This window comes from Amblyomma mixtum, chromosome 6 (assembly GCF_055824585.1).
Source record: "Amblyomma mixtum isolate Tamu chromosome 6, ASM5582458v1, whole genome shotgun sequence".
Classification (NCBI taxonomy): Eukaryota; Metazoa; Arthropoda; class Arachnida; order Ixodida; family Ixodidae; genus Amblyomma; species Amblyomma mixtum.
Window position 1 is genome coordinate 28,304,649 of NC_143017.1, and position 19,448 is coordinate 28,324,096.

General features: G+C 46.9%; 1 protein-coding gene across 1 annotated transcript in view; it reads right to left on the minus strand.

The window, feature by feature from the left end:
* Positions 1 to 1,580: 1,580 nt before the first annotated feature.
* LOC149338485 (uncharacterized) overlaps positions 1,581 to 19,448 on the minus strand; it is a 199,353-nt gene continuing 181,485 nt past the window's right edge. Inside the window, exon 7 of the mRNA XM_089547718.1 lies at positions 1,581 to 3,816. Within this exon, the coding sequence (XP_089403844.1) occupies positions 3,635 to 3,816 (182 nt within the window). The 3' untranslated portion in view covers positions 1,581 to 3,634. The remainder of the gene's footprint in view (positions 3,817 to 19,448) is intronic.

Consider the following 19,448-nt stretch of genomic DNA (forward strand, 5'->3'; position numbering starts at 1 on the left):
GGACGCCTCCTGCGCATGCGCGGTGGCATGCAGCCAGGCGCGTGCGCAGCTGTTGTCCGGTAAGCCGGTATACGTCGACGCTAGTACCGTCATTGTCAAAAGTAACCAGGCTGCATGGTTTGCTTCTCGCTTGTATAGTGGAGCCCTTGTGGCTTTCCTAACCATCAAAAAGTGTTGGAAGGTAAGCAGAGCCCCAGTCTTTATCTTTAACGACCATTTCAGCTTCAGGGAAGCTGTAAGGGCTCCACTGTACGAGCTAGAAACAAACCATGCAGCCTGGTTACTTTTGACAAAGGCTGTACGTCTCCGCTATGCTTAATCTCTCTATACTGCGTTTCATACGTAGCAGGCAACGCTGCCAAAGCTAGCGCGCTTGTTCGCGCGGACTAAGGCCGCACCCAAAAAGAAGTTCGCCATACAACCAAAGCGAACACAAACACATTTCTTAGCGACAAATCTGTGCCGTTACTGGCACCTCCTGTATTTCGTTTTACTTCTTGCCTTGCCACATTTTCGTCCTGCGACTCGTCGAGATTTCGAGAAGCAAAAAGAACACGTGGCGGTATAATACGCGGTTGGTACGGCGAGTCGCTTCTACTAAACCCGCGCCCAAAAAGTAGTTCACACTCCGTGAAAATTATGGCCAGAGAGCCCGAACACTGAGCGCCTCACAGCTTCGGCCTTGATTTTCAATCCTACTACGTCGTTTTATACCGCTCTTTGTATTCATCCAAACAATTTCTGGAGTTTCGAGAAGAACGAATCATACGTGGCGGAGTAATATAGTTTCGCGGACGCACAATTTCAGCAACCTCCGCAGCGTTGCCTGCTATGTATGAAACGGAGCATGGTATGGGCCACGCTTCGTTGTTGAAATTGCTTCCTAGTTTGCGTAATGGAAATAGCAAAAGTGGCATTTACGAGCACAAGGATGAAACACCCATTAATTCCCGCTAGTTAACGCACTAAGAATAGCTTTACTGCCATATCATTCTGTTCGCGGGTGTGAATATCAATACAAGGCAATTCAGTCAAAAGCCCTCCTCAACTGAAAAATTTGGAAAGTTGCTACTATGCCAACGGTGTTCCTCCACTAGCAAATTGTAATAACATGTTAATTTCTGGGTTATAAATTGTGGAGTTTAACGTACAGAAGCGAAACATGGTGTATGAGGGATGCCGTAGTGAAAGGCGGAGGGTTAATTTATGCCGCCTGGTGTTCTTTGACGTGTGCTGACATTTATTATTAGTACCTCAAATGCCCCTTGGTGTGTGGTATTACATGGGGGATGGGCATAATGTTTAAGTGAAAAGTGGTTCAATGGCAGTCTCGTACAGTCTAGTACAATGGCAGTGTTGTGTACATTGTACAGCACACGGGCGTTTTTGTATTTCGCCTCCATCAAAATACGGCCGTGACGGCCGGGATTCAACCCTCGACCTTGGGATTAACACCTTAACGCCAAAGCCACTGTGCCACCACAGACGGTTGTTAGTTTTGAATATAGTGCGTGATAGGGTGAAAAAAAAAATAAAGGAACCGTACAGATAAAACAGACGTCTCGGTTCTTGTTTTTCAAGGCGGGCTTTTATTAGAATAAGAACAACAAAAGCATATGCGCAAAGGCAGTTATGAGAATATACACATGAACGTCGGGAGCCTACAATGCGTCAACAAGTGAACTGGGTGTACGACGGACGGCCTTCGCTCGAGGCCGGACATGGAAGGTCGATTCAAATGGTTTCTTCTTGGGAGCCTCGATAGAAATCAAAAGAAATATTAAGCGCGCTTCTGACAAAAGATGACAAGGCCGCATCAACACTGCTCTAATTCACGAACACGCATATATTTACAATGAATGCACTCTGTATCTACAGTAAGATGACAAAATCACTACTCCTCTCATGGCTAGCGATAAACGAGATTCATTTTCTTTTTCTTGCCAACGGTCGATCAGTTCTTTTTTCTAGCCGGTCTATATATCGCGTATATTCAGGTAAACAACGGTAGCTAGGTAAAAACTCACACGGCGGCTGGACCGGGCGGCATTGGCTCATTTCAAGCAAACTGAGTCCCCACACACGTCAGTCGTCGTTGCCGGTATAGAAATTACAACCTGCAGTCCTCATCGTACCTTTCCCAGCCCCTGCACTCACGACCGAAACTGCCGCCAGGTAGTATGGTATAGGGTTTATGCGGCGTGCCATCGGCGCTCTGAAGCACTGCACAGCAAAATGGTTAAGTCTTTGAAGAGATTCACACGCCGTAGTAGAGTTACAAAATTGGCGCTGAGGGCTACTGCACCTACTTAAAGATTGGGCTGAGGAACTTGAGGCGGCAGATTACGGTCAACTCTGGTTGCTCTTCTCGTGTCCGTCCTGCGCTGGCAGCCCATTTGCACTCACAGATAGCAATTACCAGAAGATATAGGCTGTCAAATTAATTTCGCGCATTGACGACTTGTTCCCAATAGGCAGTCAGCCGGTAAATATGGACAAGCCGCGCGATGAGGTCGACACTAGTGTTGGTGTAGCACCTACTCCGCCAACGGGCCGCCCGAATCATCCAAAACCATCTGGAAACCCTCAAGATAAAATTAAGAGAGGTTAATTTCTAGTTGGTGAATTGGGTTGCGTTTTGATTTTCAGCGAATCGGCCTATTCACCTACGAGCTCACTTCATACAAAAATTCTGGGCATTATAATATGTTTCATTTCAGACGTGAAGCTACCAGTGACTGCGTTTATGTTCCACGCTATAATGTGGAACAACACTGTCGCTTGATGCTTACTGAAAAGGGGCAGGGAGACGTCTCTACGTTTCACTCTTTTTCATAACGATAGCGCTTGTTGGGGCAGGAGGCGCGAGCCAGCAAATTTAAGCAACATGTTTTTCTTGTTATTTCGGAAATAATGGCGGAGGCCCGCACATTGGAACCTATAGTCGTCGCAGCAGTCGAGTTTGTGTGCTAAATGAGCAGGCAGCTGCAGGCAGCATGCTTTCGTATAGCGCGCCGACCTGCGCATCTTAGACATACGCATGACACACCAGCGGAGAAGAGTTAGACTGCGTGCTTCGAATTGGCACGATTTAAACAAGGCGCCCCAGCTGCGTTTGTGTAGGGACATGAGGATCCATAGCGCACAAACATTGTTGACAGCAGTCCCTCATGTTGACTACCCACTAGCCCGAACCCCGACTCTTGTGATGTACAGAGACACCGCGCAAGCAGCACACAGTCCGGCAGCTCAGTCCGCAAGCCGTCTGGGCCCAACTTAGGCTGGCACCAGCTCAACAATGGCGCAGCGTTTAGAGCCAGCCGGTCGCCTACAACAGGGAGACGGGAAAGGGTTGGAAGAATGGCTCGAAAAGTGAGGGGTGGGAAGGTAAGGGGGCGGCAAGAACAGGGAATTTGAAGTCATCGATCCCCCCCCGGTTTCGGCGTTCTCAGGCGGCGAATCCCTGCTGCCAGTAAGTGGAAGCAGCGGGCGTAGGCAGGCAGCGCACCAAGTTCACGGCGGCCGCGGAGATCGATTCAGCAGTGCGGGACAGCGGGCGGGGTTGCCGCGACTCGACTGTTCAACTCGAGGACTGCGCGGTCCCCGTCGCCGGCGGTGGTGGCCAGCTGTCGGCCTATCGACCGAGCTGGAACTTTTCCCGCTCCAGTTGGCGGATCAGATCGTCCTCGGCCTTCGACGGTCCACTGGCGACCGACGCGACCAGCGGGGTCGGTGCCACAGTCGGTCTCGTGGATGCCTTCTCGGTGTCTCCCTCATCTTCGTTGACAGCCGCTGCGTCAGCCTTGGACTCCGTCTCTGCGAGAGAGCCGACGTCTCAGATCAAGAACAACTGCAACTTTCATGGTCATCACTTTTAGTTGCGAGGCAATTGTGGATATTTGTAAGATACTGCTATAAGCATATTGATAAGAATGGTTTAGTCCTACGATGCGTAGCAAGGTCTTGCTTTCAGAGTTTGTCCTGAGCTCGCATGGCTTACTTAGGAATGTCACAGAAAACGAGTGGGGTGCGTTTTTGACAATAAATAGCAGAAAACTACAAGGGTCCTGATGGGGGATCTGTGGATATAATGATTGGTATGTTGCAATCTTGGGACTCCAGAGTAATTGCGTTCGTAAAGAAGTTGCCGTTAAAAAGGGCAATTGTCCAGACTTTCTGGCTATAGCCGCCGCAGTGGCTCAGCGGTTACGGCGCTCGGCTGATGACCCGAAAGACGCGGGTTCGATCCCGGCTGCGGCGGCTGAATTTCGATGAAGGCGAAATTCTAGAGGCCCGTGTACTGTGCGATGTCAGTGCACGTTAAAGAACCCCAGGTGGTCGAAATTTCCGGAGCCCTTCACTACGGCGTCCCTCATAGCCTGAGTCGCTTTGGGACGTTAAACCCCAATAAACCAAACCAAACTATATAACGAAATAAGATGTTACCATGGCCTCGTCAGGCATCGCTTTGGGAAGAAATAATGCAAATGGCCGTGGAAGCGGCAAGAACAAGTGCTCGTCCCTTATCCAGCCATTCCTCGTTAAGACTGCTATTCTATTCTAAGGCTGTTTATTAAAAATAGACCTCTGTCTCTGTCTCTGACTTTAGCTGTGCTCGTGCATATGCCTAAGCACAGACCGCTTTCAACATGTCTCGCCTGTCCCATTCATAGTTGCACATTTCCATAAGCAGAAGTATATAATTTCTGAACTCGAACTTCTGCCTGAATCGCGAAAGGAGCATGATTTTGACTCTGGAGGGTAGAAGTTGACGCATGATTAGTGGTTATATGATTTCACACAGGATAATAAACAATTTTGAAACTAACAAAGTTGAGTGCTTGTCGGCGCATGCGCATGATCTACGAAAAATCGCGCAAGGACGACACGGAGTGAAGGGACTAACAAGGCGCTGACTGACAACCAAATTTTATTCCTATCGACGCTGTATGCACTGCAAAATACAGAATGATTGGTTGGACATCCCACAGTAACATGTCGGAGTGCTGTCCCTTAACACATGTCAAATAAGGCGTGATTCCCTTTCGACGCACTGAAATGGATATGTGTTTCTGTCATTGTCCATGTTAATACAGGACACATGAAAAAATTTACAGACGATTACAATAGTCGGTAATGCGAAATTGGAGCACAGCTATTGGCGTGGCATGGCAGGCGGTGTTTCGCTGTGCTACGACCTGCCACGGCTGGCATGTTGCGTATTACGCTGCTAGCTACCCTCCGCCATCTTCCCGTGGCAGCCACCTCCCGGTTGTCCGTGGCAGCTGGCGTTTCGCTAGTCACGGAAGTTTTCAGAGAGGGCACGAGCAACATAGGTCAGGAAGCGGGGACCAAAGCAGCATCCGCCTGAGTCGCCACGACAACGATGGCGCACGCGTCGGCGCTGATGGCTCTAACAAAATCCCTGTAACGGGTATTTAATAAAGAACGTGTTTCACTCAACCATATAATAGCAGCCACATGCTTTAAAGTGGCTTCCAAGTGGCCGCCTAAACATCTCTTCAAAGACCACGTATTCGGCCGCAAAGAGTACTTTGCGGCTCATTGAAGGTATGTGGTATGTTTGCGCCAGCGCCACGACGCGAGTTGTGAGATAATTGGTGGTACTGCCTGATACAAAAGCGCTGATCATCCGATAAAGACCGACAGACCGCGGTGAGCACGAGCGCAAATTTGTGGACGGGTAATTTGTCTAGCGCATTAGTGACGGCAGCCAAGGCGCAAAGCTTAGACGGCTGTGGCAGCCTAATAACTGTTTATGGCCTTTGCTTCGAGGTAGTTTGAGCGGCATTCCGAAGGGCACTCTGCTTCACCTACGCGCCACAGTGGAAGGCAGACAAGGACAAAAGTAAAAAAAAAATGGCTGTGGCTTAGCTTGGTTAAGCCTGGTAATTGCGAAGTAATACGATAGGTTCCGCTATTTTATTGGTTTCCCATGTACTGACACGGCTAATGACGCATAGCCAAGAATGACGACACACACGTGTTACTTTGTTTCATCTTTTATTCAAACCTATAAATACGCTTTGGTGATCTGTGAAGAAGTGACTTTTGTTTGTACGTCACTTATTAGATATTTGTCAGAATGTCTATACATGATCAAATCTAAACTGCTTCCCCATTGAGTTGTTCCTGACGTTGTTTCTACCGAAGACGTTGACCGTTTTCGTCGGGCTGCATATTGAGCACGCCGCTTGGAAAGTCGTTCTTCTCGTTCTTCTGTTATAAGGGAGTAATTACTCATTGACGTCCACCCGAGCGCAGCCATACGGCCACAAAGGAAAGCTATACAGCTTTCACAGAAACTTCGTAGTTAAAGAAAAATTCGTCCTGGTCCGGGGTTCGAACCCGGAACCACCGCCACACCGGAGCAGTCGCTCTACCAATTGAGCTAACCGGGACGGCAAGCTTATGGTAGGGCGAGAGCGAATTGATCTATAACTCGAAGTGGGAACAGTGTTGACCAAATATTTTAGGGGAATCCCCCAAGGTGGAGTAGATTTGTAATAAGGGAGTAATTACTCATTGACGTCCACCCGAGCGCAGCCATACGGCCACAAAGGAAAGCTATACAGCTTTCACAGAAACTTCGTAGTTAAAGAAAAATTCGTCCTGGTCCGGGGTTCGAACCCGGAACCACCGCCACACCGGAGCAGTCGCTCTACCAATTGAGCTAACCGGGACGGCAAGCTTTGTGGCCGTATGGCTGCGCTCGGGTGGACGTCAATGAGTAATTACTCCCTTATTACAAATCTACTCCACCTTGGGGGATTCCCCTAAAATATTTGGTCAACACCGTTCTTCTGTTGTCTCCGTAGCTCGCTGATGATTCCTCTTTGCATTCTGCCGAAGTGTCTTGCTAGGTTGAGGCGGCATCTGACAGGCTTGACGAGAGGAGCGAACCGGCGTTGGTGCCTACCAGCCTCGCGCTGCGACGGCGCGAGATGAAGCCCCGTTTTTTTTTTACACAGATGGCATGACGTGACTCCGCGCGCGGCGCCCCTGGTGAGAGGAGCGGGAGTTAGGCCGCCGCTGGTGCCTACCAGCCTCGCGCTGCGACGGCGCGAGATGGGGCCCGTTTTTACACAGATGGTATGACGTCATGCCAAAGGTCATGCCAAAGGTCAAGTGGTGCCTACCACCACCTCGCGCTGGAACGGGCTGAGGTGGTAGCTAAAGTAGCATTGCTTCGCAATAAAAGGAACGCGTAGTAGGCGCGAATGTCGAGGAAACGGTAAAAGCGCTTTTCCCATGTTTTCCTCTGCTTTGCCTTTGCTTGTAATGTGGTGATGAAGAGAATCCAACAGAGTATACATGCTAGACCGAAACCCATTTTGTTAAGCTATACTGGCTACTCAGCTGCGGCCACTGCCACACATGTGTTGCTCCATTCCCAGCGGACCAGTAGCTTCCCTACGAGATGCACTCATCGGGAAATCCCTGACGCTGTTCTTATCCGCGATGCTCAACTCAGGACCAAGGGTAGAGGAGCGGCGCTGGTTCAAAGAATGCTTGTGGCGGACATTTTTTACGTCTTTCTTTATGTCCTTCTTTTGACAGACAGATTCGCGCGCGTGAATAAGAGGTGAACGCAGAAGCCGGACGCGCAATTTGAAAACAGCCACGAAAAGAGCGCAGTAAAAATCCTTTCCGGCAAGATGGAGGATATCGGACGCGACACAAATATTGCTTGGCACACGTTAAAATGAATAATGGCCAATGATTCCAATGCACAAAGAAGCGCTTCGATGCTGCTGAGGCCCGCCTTGGGAACGGTTCTAGATTCATGTCGACCGCCTTAAGGTGTAGCGTAAGTGCGCTCTGACAATTTGTAATGATAATAATTATCATTTAAACATACCAATCTTCGGCCTTCTCATATGAACGTCTTATATATACTTGACAGGAATCAACGTCTGCGTAACCAGAGTTATTTGGCCGCCGTCCTATTTCCTGTCGTCGCACGCTGATCATCGCACCGAGTAGTGAAAACTTAGGGGCTTAATGAAAAAGATACCCACATTCTAGCACTATTCAAAGGACTGCATTCATTATGTGAGCATTCCACTTACCTATGTCGCGTTGAATTATTTACGCCATTAGTAGTAAATATAAGGCCAATTTTGTCTTTTATTTGCGTCCTCTTTTGTGAACACCAAGCCAACTTGCACGTATATTTAGCTGTAAACATGTGCGAAAGTAACCATGACGTTTCAGAGTTGTTAAGAGCAGCTCGAAGCGCATGGCAGGCAGCCTACTCAAGAGTGCCGCCGCTGTCTGTGGAAGCACAGGCTGACGAAATGCGCCACCTGTGTACAGCTCCGGTATTTAGGGAGCTGGAGGGCAGGGCACAGGTGTCTCTTGAGACGTGCACTGGCCGTGTTTTAAATCTGATGGCTTAGCATTCAACTGCTACGTCACTCGGATATACGTCCGATAGGAAACTATTGGCTGCTTATGTAAATTCGGAAAGAATTACGCATAACCCGACGTCCAAATGCACGTTCTCAGGCTGAGGTGTATAAGATTACGCTTTCAGCACTTAGAGAATCCCTGAGTACCACGGCAATAATTTTTCACCAGTGAAGTTTTGGAAGAGATGGCTTCCTCGCAATGATTCAAAAAGTCCAGAGTGGCAAATAAAATTCCTCGCATAAAAGTGCGGCTCTCCATGGTCATATTTAACCCCAATTGAAAAAGGTCAGATGGAACGTCGATTTGGTGCTTACGATCTGATATTTAATGTGCCATACTGAATATGTTCGTGAATTTTTTGTCTCACATTTGTTAAAATAAAGGTAAAAGAATATAAATCAAATCAACATATTGTGGGTGAACAGCAACATGATGTACGCGGCCTCGATCGTGATGCTAAATAAAGAATAGCCTTGCTACACTCATCTCGAGAGTATTTTATCGCAATTACCGATCCTCTCATTCTGAGGGAATATATGGCCAGCACGGACGAGGGTCACGTGGAGAGTTATTAGTGCCTAGCGCAAAACTGCTTTGAGAGGACACTTTCCCAATTTTCGGTATACTCAAGTAAAGACGATGCATATGAGCTATCACTTTGGCATTTAAGACACAGTTTGGGGTGGGCGGCGGACGTTTTAACGGCGAATGCATTTGAACAGCGGTAGTGGTATGTCGCGCTTAGATCAAGTGGCCGACATTATAGCATGCATCATCCCAGTTCATTCGTTCCCATCTGAGCCCATTCTTACCAGCATATGCCATGGATGCCTTGATTAGATTAGTAGTTCGAGTGACCTCTGAAGTTCCTCGCTTTAGAGGCTAATCGATCATCTCAATGATATGTTTACATCGTTTCCATTCTTCTAATTTTCATGGAGGCGAAATTCAAGAGGCCCGTGTACTGTGCGATGTCAGTGCGCGTTAAAGAACCCTAGGTGGTCGAAATTTCCGGAGCCCTTCACTACGGTGTCCCTGATAGCCTGGGTCGCTTTGGGACGGTAAACCCCAATAAACAAAGCCAAAGCATTCCTCTCATTACCAGTTATGTTAGCTGCGACTTTTAACCTATCTACCCTTTTCGAACTTGACCTCGTCGTTCTTAAAATGAAATAGTTTGCCAGGATTCTATTTCTTTGTGTGAACCCCACCCGCTTCTTGTGTGCACAGCGCAATTATTTTGAGGTGAGCAAATTAGGGAGCTCGTGTCGCAAAAATACTAGGCCAGCTCCTTGGTGCGGGAGCAAAAAATATCAACAAACATCCACAGAGAAGCAACCTAGGAGTCAGATAGGCCGCCCAGATCGCCCACAAGTGTGGCGCATAAATCTTGGCCACATGACGGTGACCGCGTCGCCCACTGTAGACGGTTAAATTCATGACACTTCGCAGGGGGCTGCACGGCAAGAACAGCCCGGTTCACAAAAGCACACCTGACGGCAGCGCCTGCCACCGCAGGTTAGTGGCGCACCGATTAACCGTTGCACCATAGCGTCAGGATTTGTACGAGGACATCCAGAGCTTAAGAAAGTGAAGCAGAGATTGACAAAATATGCTCATATTTGATTAAACTTATTATATTTCAGCATCATACCTTTAAGTTCTCTAATGTGTGCTGAAATCACTGTAACCGTCACCGCCGCCAGGAATCAAAACGGTGCCCTCGTGCCCTCAGCAGAGCGCCAGAAATGACCCAAGCAACTCGGTGGAAAAAGGCCGAAAGAGTCCCATGCTCTTCATTTTAATTTTACAGTGATTCTCCAAACTACGGAATGTTAGCCGGCGAAGAAGCGCCTCGGCAGTTGCGCCACTCCCTTCACGACAGCTCCCGCTCTCACGGCAGCCTGGACCACGGGACCAGAGTCGCATCATTATCGGAGGCGGCCTGTCTCGAGTACATAGTGTCCTTCTGGATCGGCCTCATGTCGGTAAAACGACAACAGAGGGCGCATCTTGAATGGCACCCGCCACACTGCCCACATGCCCTCAAGGTTAAGGCCTACCTGACGAGCATTTTGAATGGCGGGCAGGTGCACGCAACAGTTCCGTGCACGCAACAGGTGCACGCAACACTCTGACGCACTCTGGTGAGCTCTGACACTACACACGAGAAATGATGGTGTTTTTTTTACTTGTGTATTAAAGTTATAAAAGTACTTTGGGGATCATTTCAACACAGCCGCTTTTCACATTTGACGTTTAACCGTCGGTTAAACGCTGTTTATTAGAAATAGACCTCTGTCTCTGACTTCACTTTAGTTGTGCTCGTGAATATGCCTAAGGCACAGACCACTTTCAACATGTGTCTCGCCTGTCCGATTCATGTTGCACATTACCATAAGCAGAAATTATCATTTCTGGCCTCGGAACTTCTACCTAAATCCCGGAAGGAGCATAATTCTGACTCTGGAGGGTAGAAGTTGATGCATGATTGGTGTTTATAACATCTCACACAGGATAATAAATAGTTTTGAAAATAACAAAGACGAGTGCTTGTCGGAGCATGCGCGTGATCGACGAAAAACCGCGCAAGGACGACACGGAGTGAAGGGACTAACAAAGCGATGACTGACAACCAAGTTTTATTGCTATCGACACTGTGTGCACTGCAAGAGAGAGAAGAATTGGTCGGACATCCCACAGTAACATGTCGGACAGCTGTCCCTTAACACATGTAAAATAAGGCGTGATTCCCTATCGACGCACTGAAATGGATATGTGTTTCTCTCACTGTGCATGTTTTTACTGGACACATATGTTATTACAGGACACATGAAAAAATTGACAGACGATTACAATAGTCGGTAATGCGAAATTGGAGCACAGCTATTGGCGTGGCGTGGCAGGCGGTGTTTCGCTCTGCTACTACCTGCCACGTCTGGCATGTGGCGTATTACGCTGTTAGCCACACTCCGTACCTCACCGTGGCAGACACCTTCCGGTTGTCCGTAGCAGCTGGCGTTTCGCTGGCCACGGAAGTTTTCGGAGAAAGCTCGAGCAACATGCTTTAGGCCAGGAGGCGGGGACCAAAGCAGCATCCGCCTGAGTCGCCACGACAACGATGGCGCACGCGTCAGCGCTGATGCCTCTATCAAAATCCCCGTAACGGGTTTTAATAAACAACGTGTTTCACTCAACCATATGATAGCAACCACATGTCTTAAAGTGGCTTCCAAGTGGCCGCCTAAACATCTCTTCAAAGACCACGTTTTCGGCCGCAAATAGTACTTTGCGGCTCATTGAAGGTGTGTGCTATGTTTGCGGCAGCGCCACGACGCGAGTTATGAGATTATTGGTGGTATTGCATCATACAAAAGCGCTGTTCATCCGATAAAGACCGACAGACCGCGCTGAGCACGAGCGCAAATTTGTGGACGGGTAATTTGTCGAGCGCACCAGTGACGGAAGCCAAGGCGCAAGGGTATGACTGCTGTGCCAGTGTAATAACTTGGTCTATGGCCTTTGCTTCGAGGCAGTCTGAGCGGCATTCCGAAGGGGACCCTGCTGCACCTACGCGCCACACTGAAAGGCAGAGAAGGACAAAAGTAGAAAGGAACGCGTATTAGGCGCGAATGTCTAGGAAACGGTCAAAGCGCTTTTCCATGTTTTCCTCTGTTTCGCCTTTGCTTGTAATGTGGTGATGAATGGAATCCAGCGGAGTATACATGCTAGACCAAACCCAATTTTGTTAAGAGATACTGGCTACTCAGCTGCGGCCACTGCCACCCATGTGTTGCTCCACTCCGAGCGGACCAGCAGCTTCCCTACGACATGCACTCATCGGGAAATCCCCGACGCTGTTCTTATCTGCGATGCTCAACTCAGGACCAAGGGTAGAGGAGCGGCGCTGGTTCAAAGAATGCTTGTGGCAGATATTTTTTACGTCCTTCTTCGTGTCCTTCTTTTGACAGACAGATTCACGCGCTTAAATGAGAGGTGAACGCAGAAGCCGGACGCGCAATTTGAAAACAGCCACGAAAAGAGCGCAGTAAGAATGCTTTCCGGCAAGAGGAGGATTTCGGACGCGACGCAGATATTGCTTGCGGCACGTTAAAATGAATATTGGCCAATGATTCCAATGCACAAACAAGCGCTTCGATGCTGCTGAGGCCCTCCTTGGGAACGGTTCTAGATTCATGTCGACCGCCTTAAGGTGTAGCGTAAGTGCGCTCTGACAATTTGTAAGAATAATAATTATAATTTAAACATACCAATCTTCGGCCTTGCCATATGCACGTCTTATATACCAGGTGTCCCAGCTAAATGTAACCAAGCTTTTAAAAAACACGGGATGCCCTAGCCGTCTGAAACCAACTGAGGGTTCCTTAGAGTCGCGTGACCTAGTCTGCAGTGTTATTTCGTTTTTCAAGGTTAACTAACTAGTTAAGCATAATTAGCAAACTTTTTAATTATTGACTTGATGAACAGAGCGTCAATGGAAAAGTTGTAGATCGCTTTGAAAAATAGCTGACTGAAACATTTGCAGCAACGTACTATTTACGTAAAGTATCTTTTTTTACCGGCCTTTAACCGTAATTCGGACAATAAAAAAAAGCTTCCACGTGACAACCCTGCCACTTAAACGTCCCAAGATGCACCTTAGAGAATAAAATCCTGTTTTCCTGAAGTTCTCTCTTCGATGAGACTTTGGGTGCACATTGGTGCAGAGATGTGAGCGAGCAGCTGGTGACGTGATAACTTTCGTTTAAGGCCGATGAATGAAGCTACGTAAATCGTATAGTGATGGAAACAGCACTACTAGCGGTTTTTTGAGGCGATCTAAAACATTTTATTTGACACTTTTTTCTGAAGCCGATAATTAAAAAGTTAGCTAATTAAGCTTAACTGATTAATTAACTAAGGTTGGTTACATTTAGCTGGGACACCCGGTATATTGACCGGAATCAACGTCTGCGTAACCAGCATTTAATAAGGACGGAAAACTCGGCGAGTTGGTGGGGATTCATACTTTCAACTGCGCAAAAAAACACCGATACAAGGTAGAAGGCACGACACGAGCGCTCGTGTCGTGCCTTCTACCTTGTGTCCGTGTTTTTTTGCGCAGTTGGAAGTATGTAACCAGCATTATTTGGCCGCCGTCCTATTTCCTGTCGTCGCACGCTGAGCCCAGTTATCGCACCGAGTAGTGCAAACTGAGGGACTCCAGAAAAAAAGTACCCACATTCTAGCACTAGTTTCAAAAGACTGCATTCATTATGTGAGCATTTCACTTACCTATGTCGCGTTGAATTATTTACGCCATCAGTAATAAATATCAGGCCAATTTTGTCTTTTATTTGCGTCCTCTTTTGTGAACAGCAAGCCAACTTGCACGTATATTTAGCTGTAAACATGTGCGAAAGTAACCATGACGTTTCAGAGTTGTTAAGAGCAGCACGAAGCGCATGGCAGGCAGCCTACTCAAGAGTGCCGCCGCTGTCTGTGGAAGCCCAGGTTGGTCACAGGCTGACGAAATGCGCCACCTGTACACAGCTCCGTCATTTAGGGAGCTGGAGGGCAGGGCACAGGTGTCTTCATACTGGTGAACAGCGCAAAAAAGGCGGGACAACAACAAGACAAGCGCTGACTATCAACTGGGTTTATTGAAGGACGGAAGGGTATATATACAAAAACAAAAACATAACACAAAGAAGTAAGAAGATAGTGTGAAAAGGGCCGTGAAAATCAAAACTTATGTCACATGTGAAGTGATGTAAGCCAATTCCTTGTCACTTCACATGTGACATAAGTTTTGATTTTCACGGCCCTTTTCACACTATCTTCTTACTTCTTTGTGTTATGTTTTTGTTTTTGTATATATACCCTTCCGTCCTTCAATAAACCCAGTTGATAGTCAGCGCTTGTCTTGTTGTTGTCCCGCCTTTTTTGCGCTGTTCACCAGTATGAATGCATACCAACTCGCCCAGATCTCAGCCTTACTAAAAGGTGTCTCTTGAGACGTGCAGTGGCCGCGTTTGAAATCTGGTGGCTTAGCATTCGACTGCTACGTCACTCGGATATCCGTCTGATAGGAAACTATCGGCTGCTTATGTAAATTCCGAAAGAATTACGCATAAGCCGACGTCCTCATGCACGTTCTCAGGCTGAGGTGTATAAGGTTACGCTTTCAGCACTTGGAGAGTCCCTGAGAACCACGGCAATAATTTTTCACTAGAGAAGTTTCGGAAGAGATGCGTTCCTCGCAATGATTCAAAAAGACCAGAGTGGCAAATAAAATTCCTCGCATAAAAGTGCGGCTCTCCATGGTCATATTTTACCCCAATTGAAAAAGGTCAGATGGAACGTCGATTTGGTGCTTACGGTCTGATATTTAATGTGCCATACTGAATATGTTGGTGAATTTTTTTGTCTCACATTTCTTAAGATAAAGTTAAAAGAATATAAATGAAATCAACATATTGTGGGTGGACAGCAACATGATGTACGCGGCCTCGATCGTGATGCTAAATAAAGAATAGCCTTGCTACACTCATCTCGAGAGTATTTTATCGCAATTACCGATCCTCTCATTCTGAGGGAATATATGGCCAGCACGGACGAGGGTCACGTGGAGAGTTATTAGTGCCTAGCGCAAAACTGCTTTGAGAGGACACTTTCCCAATTTTCGGTGTACTCAAGTAAAGAGGATATATATGAGGTGTTTATTTGGCATTTAAGATACAGTGTAGCAGATCTGGGGTAGAGGATCAAGATTTTCGCTTCAGTATACTGGAGTAGCTTTTTACACTTGCCATAAAATGCATCATCAGGCATCGCAAACGTAGTCCGCCCAGAAATTAGATAAAGCAGTGGAAGTGTTCTAATGAATACAAGAGCCTTATAACAGCTTGCCTGTGGGAGTCTTTGCGTGACGCCCAAAATCACAAAAATTCTATTACAGGAAACGTAATGGGAAAAATGGTGAGTTTGTTTAAACCGGAGCATGGCAATATGGCAGGATATGGAAAATTTGAAAAAAAAAGCCACTACAAAAAAACTAGTTCTTGTCCAGATAGAATAATTAGGGTTACAGTCAAATCTACGTGAGAGGTATATTGCAAATGGTAGGAAAAGTTATGATGCCGATTAATTTTTGATTCCATAAAAAAGTGCACGTCCTAAACGTAATCAACAAAAAATTAGCGACGCCAAAGTCATTTACCTCAACACGGCGCCGATCGCTGCACGCTTATCTCCAGCTCGCTGAGCAAGTTACAGCAGTCCAGTAATTTTGTACTTGTCTATCCGGCGGCGGACATTTTAAGGGTGAGAAAGAAAGCACCACGCCTGCTGATTTTATAGACAAATTGCACGTAAGGGAAATAGTATTGGAGAAGGCAGTTCACAAATGAACACTTAATTTTCGTCCACCCTCACTCAAGGTGACCTTTTAATTGAACCGATGTTCTAGATTTGGACTTGCATGCTTATTCATTCCAGATGCATTTAAACAGGGGTAGTGGTTTGTCGCGCTTAGATCAAGTGGCCGACATTATAGCATGCTTCATCCCAGTTCATTCTTTCCCATCTGAGCCCATTCTTACCAGCATATGCCATGGATGCCTTGATTAGATTAGTGGTTCGAGTGACCTCTGATGTCCCTTGCTTTAGAGGCTAATCGACGATCTCGTTGATATGTTTACATCATTTCCATTCTTCTAATTTTGATGGAGGCGAAATTCATGCGGTCTGTGTGCTGTGCGATGTCAGCGCGCGTAGAAGAAACCCAGTTGGTCGAAATTTACGGAGCCCTTCACTACGGCGTCCCTCATAGCCTGAGTCGCTTTGGGGCGGTAAACCACAATAAACAAAACCAAACGATTCTTCTAATTACCAGTTCAGATAGCTGCGACATTTAACCTATCTACCCTTTTTCGAACTTCCATAATTTAGTATCTCATGACCTCGTCGTTCTTGTAATGAAATAGTTTGCCAGGATTCTATTTCCTTCTATGAACCCCACTTGCTTCTTGTGTTGCACAGCGCAATGATTTTGAGGTGAGCAAATTAGGAAGCCCATGCCGCAAAAATACTGCGCCAGCTCCTTGGTGCGGGAGCAAAAAATATCAACAAGCATCCACGGAGAAGCAACCTAGGAGTCAGATATGCCGCCTAGATCGCACACAAGTGTGGCGCATAAATCTTGGCCACATGACGGTGACCGCGTCGCCAACTCTAGACGGTTAAATTCATGACACTTCGCAGGAGGCTGCTCGGCAAGAGCAACCTGGGTCACAAATGCATACCTGACGGCAGCGCCTGCCACCGCAGGTCAGTGGCGCACCGATTAACCGCTGCACCATAGCGTCAGGAGTTGTACGAGGACATCCAGAGCTTAAGAAAGTGAAGCAGGGATTGACAAAATATGCTTATATTGAATTAAACCCATTAAACTTCACCATCATACCTTTAAGTTCTCTAATGTGTGCCGAAATCATGGTAACCGTCACCGCCGCAAGGAATCAAAACGGTGCCCTCGTGCCCTCAGCAGAGCGCCAGAAAAGACCCAAGCAACTCGGCGGAAAAAGGCTGAAAGAGTCCCATGCTCTTAGTTTTAATTTTACAGTGATTCTCCAAACTACGGAATGTTAGCCGGCGAAGAAGCGCCTCGGCAGTTGTGAAGAAGCGCCTCGGCTCTCACGGCAGCCTGGACCACGGGACCAGAGTCGCATCATTATCGGCGGCGCCCTGTCTCGAGTACAGTGTCCTTCTGGATCGGCCTCATGTCGGTAAAACGACAATAGAGGGCGCATCTTGAATGGCATCCGCCACACTGCCCACATGCCGTAAAGGGTAAGGCCTACGTGACGAGCATTTTGAATGGCGGGCAGGTGCACGCAACAGTTTTCTATGACGCATGCTGATGAGCTCCATCACTACACACGACAAATGAAGCTTCTTTTTTTACTTGTGTATTAAAGTTATAAAAGTATTTTGTGAATCATTTAAACACAGCCGCTTTTCACATTTGACGTTTAACCGTCGGTTACACACAAGAAACATGTTTCCTTTTATAAAGCTCGTATTTGCACAGTCGCCTGCGAACGAAACACGGACTGTACTTGTAGCGCTTGACCCGTAACCTCCATTAATCGTTAGCTCCTAACATTAGCGCTTAACCGTAACTTACTTAACCTCAGCTTTGCTTAACGCTGTGCGGTGCCTGCTGGCAAAGTTTTCACTAAAAGTTGGTTAGAAATTGAAGATAGCATAGTCCTGATATCATTTCTATGATTTCTGGCGTCGCACAAAACCCTCATGCTTCTCCATGGAAGCAGAATTTACCTGCGGCCAGGCGCTCGAACCACAATGTTATATCTCTTTGTGACAGCATCTTTTATATGTTAAATTTCAGGGAGAAGAAAGGTTCGCGGTATTTTCAGTCTCTTGGAAAGTGGAAGCTAAACTTCCATTCAAACCATCATCTCAGAGATACGTTGCTTGTACCGCCATCTTACATTTCATCCCGCAGCGACCACCAGTTCAAAGTTGGCGTACCCAGCAGTCGCACCAACTTACACTTCGCCTCTTTTATTCCCAAGACTGCTAAGGAATGGAACCACCTTGCCGCTTCCATCGCCTCCATTACAAACGCCAACTTGTTTAAGAATGCTGTAATTGATTGTATATCGTAGTGCTGCGCTACCTGTTTTTTTTTTTGTTTATGTATCACCCACTCCTCTCTGTAATGCTTCGGCCCTGAGAGTAAATAAATAAATAAATCAATCAATAAATAAACTGAATTTTACATAGCGTTTAAGGTCTTGAATGTTGTGACGCGATTGACTGTTGTTCGGAAACTGACATTTCGGAACATTTTGGCTTCACCTGTGTGGCGTCGGCTTAAGCGAATCCTGATTAGTCACTGGCTTCAAGAAATTAATTATATGTTGCCTAAAAAACAACATACTTTAGTATTTCACGTTGCATAGGAACACATGCGAGTATACCCAGGTGAAACTTCCAAGTTGTGGCCGTTGATTGTACTTGTAACTGACGTACAGAAAAGGGTACAGGTTTTTCATGTACCTGTGATTCTTGGGATTTGCAATGTTTCTGTTTCAGCGCCAACACTTGGCTCTAAAGAAAGTAGTGCAGCGTAGCGTATGATACGGAGAAAGTGCAGGACGCTGTTCTGTGGTCGCGGTTACTTGCAAATTAGACTGCCGGTGGGTCCTTCTTTCTTGCAAGAAAGGCAATTAAGACTAGCTGATAGCATGCATCAAGAACTTCCCTATTGTGTATCTTCATTAAGCTACTTGTGAAATGCACAGGACACGTGTCCATACAGTGCTATCTATAGGCATCGTTTGTCGCACTCATAGCTAGACGCTGGCCCAAAGTACTTTTTTTTCTGTTCGTTATAGGTGTCCTCCATGAGTTCCGGTTGGAGGAAACGGAGCTGGAGCAAACATGTGGAGACGATATTAACAGCCGCCTCACTTGATCGGATGGATTTCTCCCAACACAAGGATTAAGAACAGGACTGTATTGCACTCTTCATTGCTTTGTTTGTCTTTTTTTTTTTCTTGCGGGAAGTACCTGTCGCGATCTTTTTTTGCAATATTGTATTTAGTTTGAAAGTGTGCCACGGTTTTGTTGCCAAAGTTCGCAGCTGGGTGTCCATGGCCAAGTCAAGCGGTCCAAGAGGCCGCTTTTACTATGGGCACCCTGTCACCATGTATATTGTGGTGGTAAATAAATAAAATATCAGATACCGACTTTGATGTGTGGACATGCAAATGGACCGAGAAGATAGTGCCACGGCCGCTGGATCTCGCGTAGCGGCCGTGCCAGTGCTGTCTTGAGAGTAAACAGCAAGGAAAGGGGAACGGAACTGAAGGCGGCCGCGGCTGAAGCGCAGTGAAGAGTCTGGGAATCTTGTTGGCACTGAGTGGCTAAGGAAGGTGAAAAATAGAAATACTTTGAAATTACTAGAAGACTGCTATTTT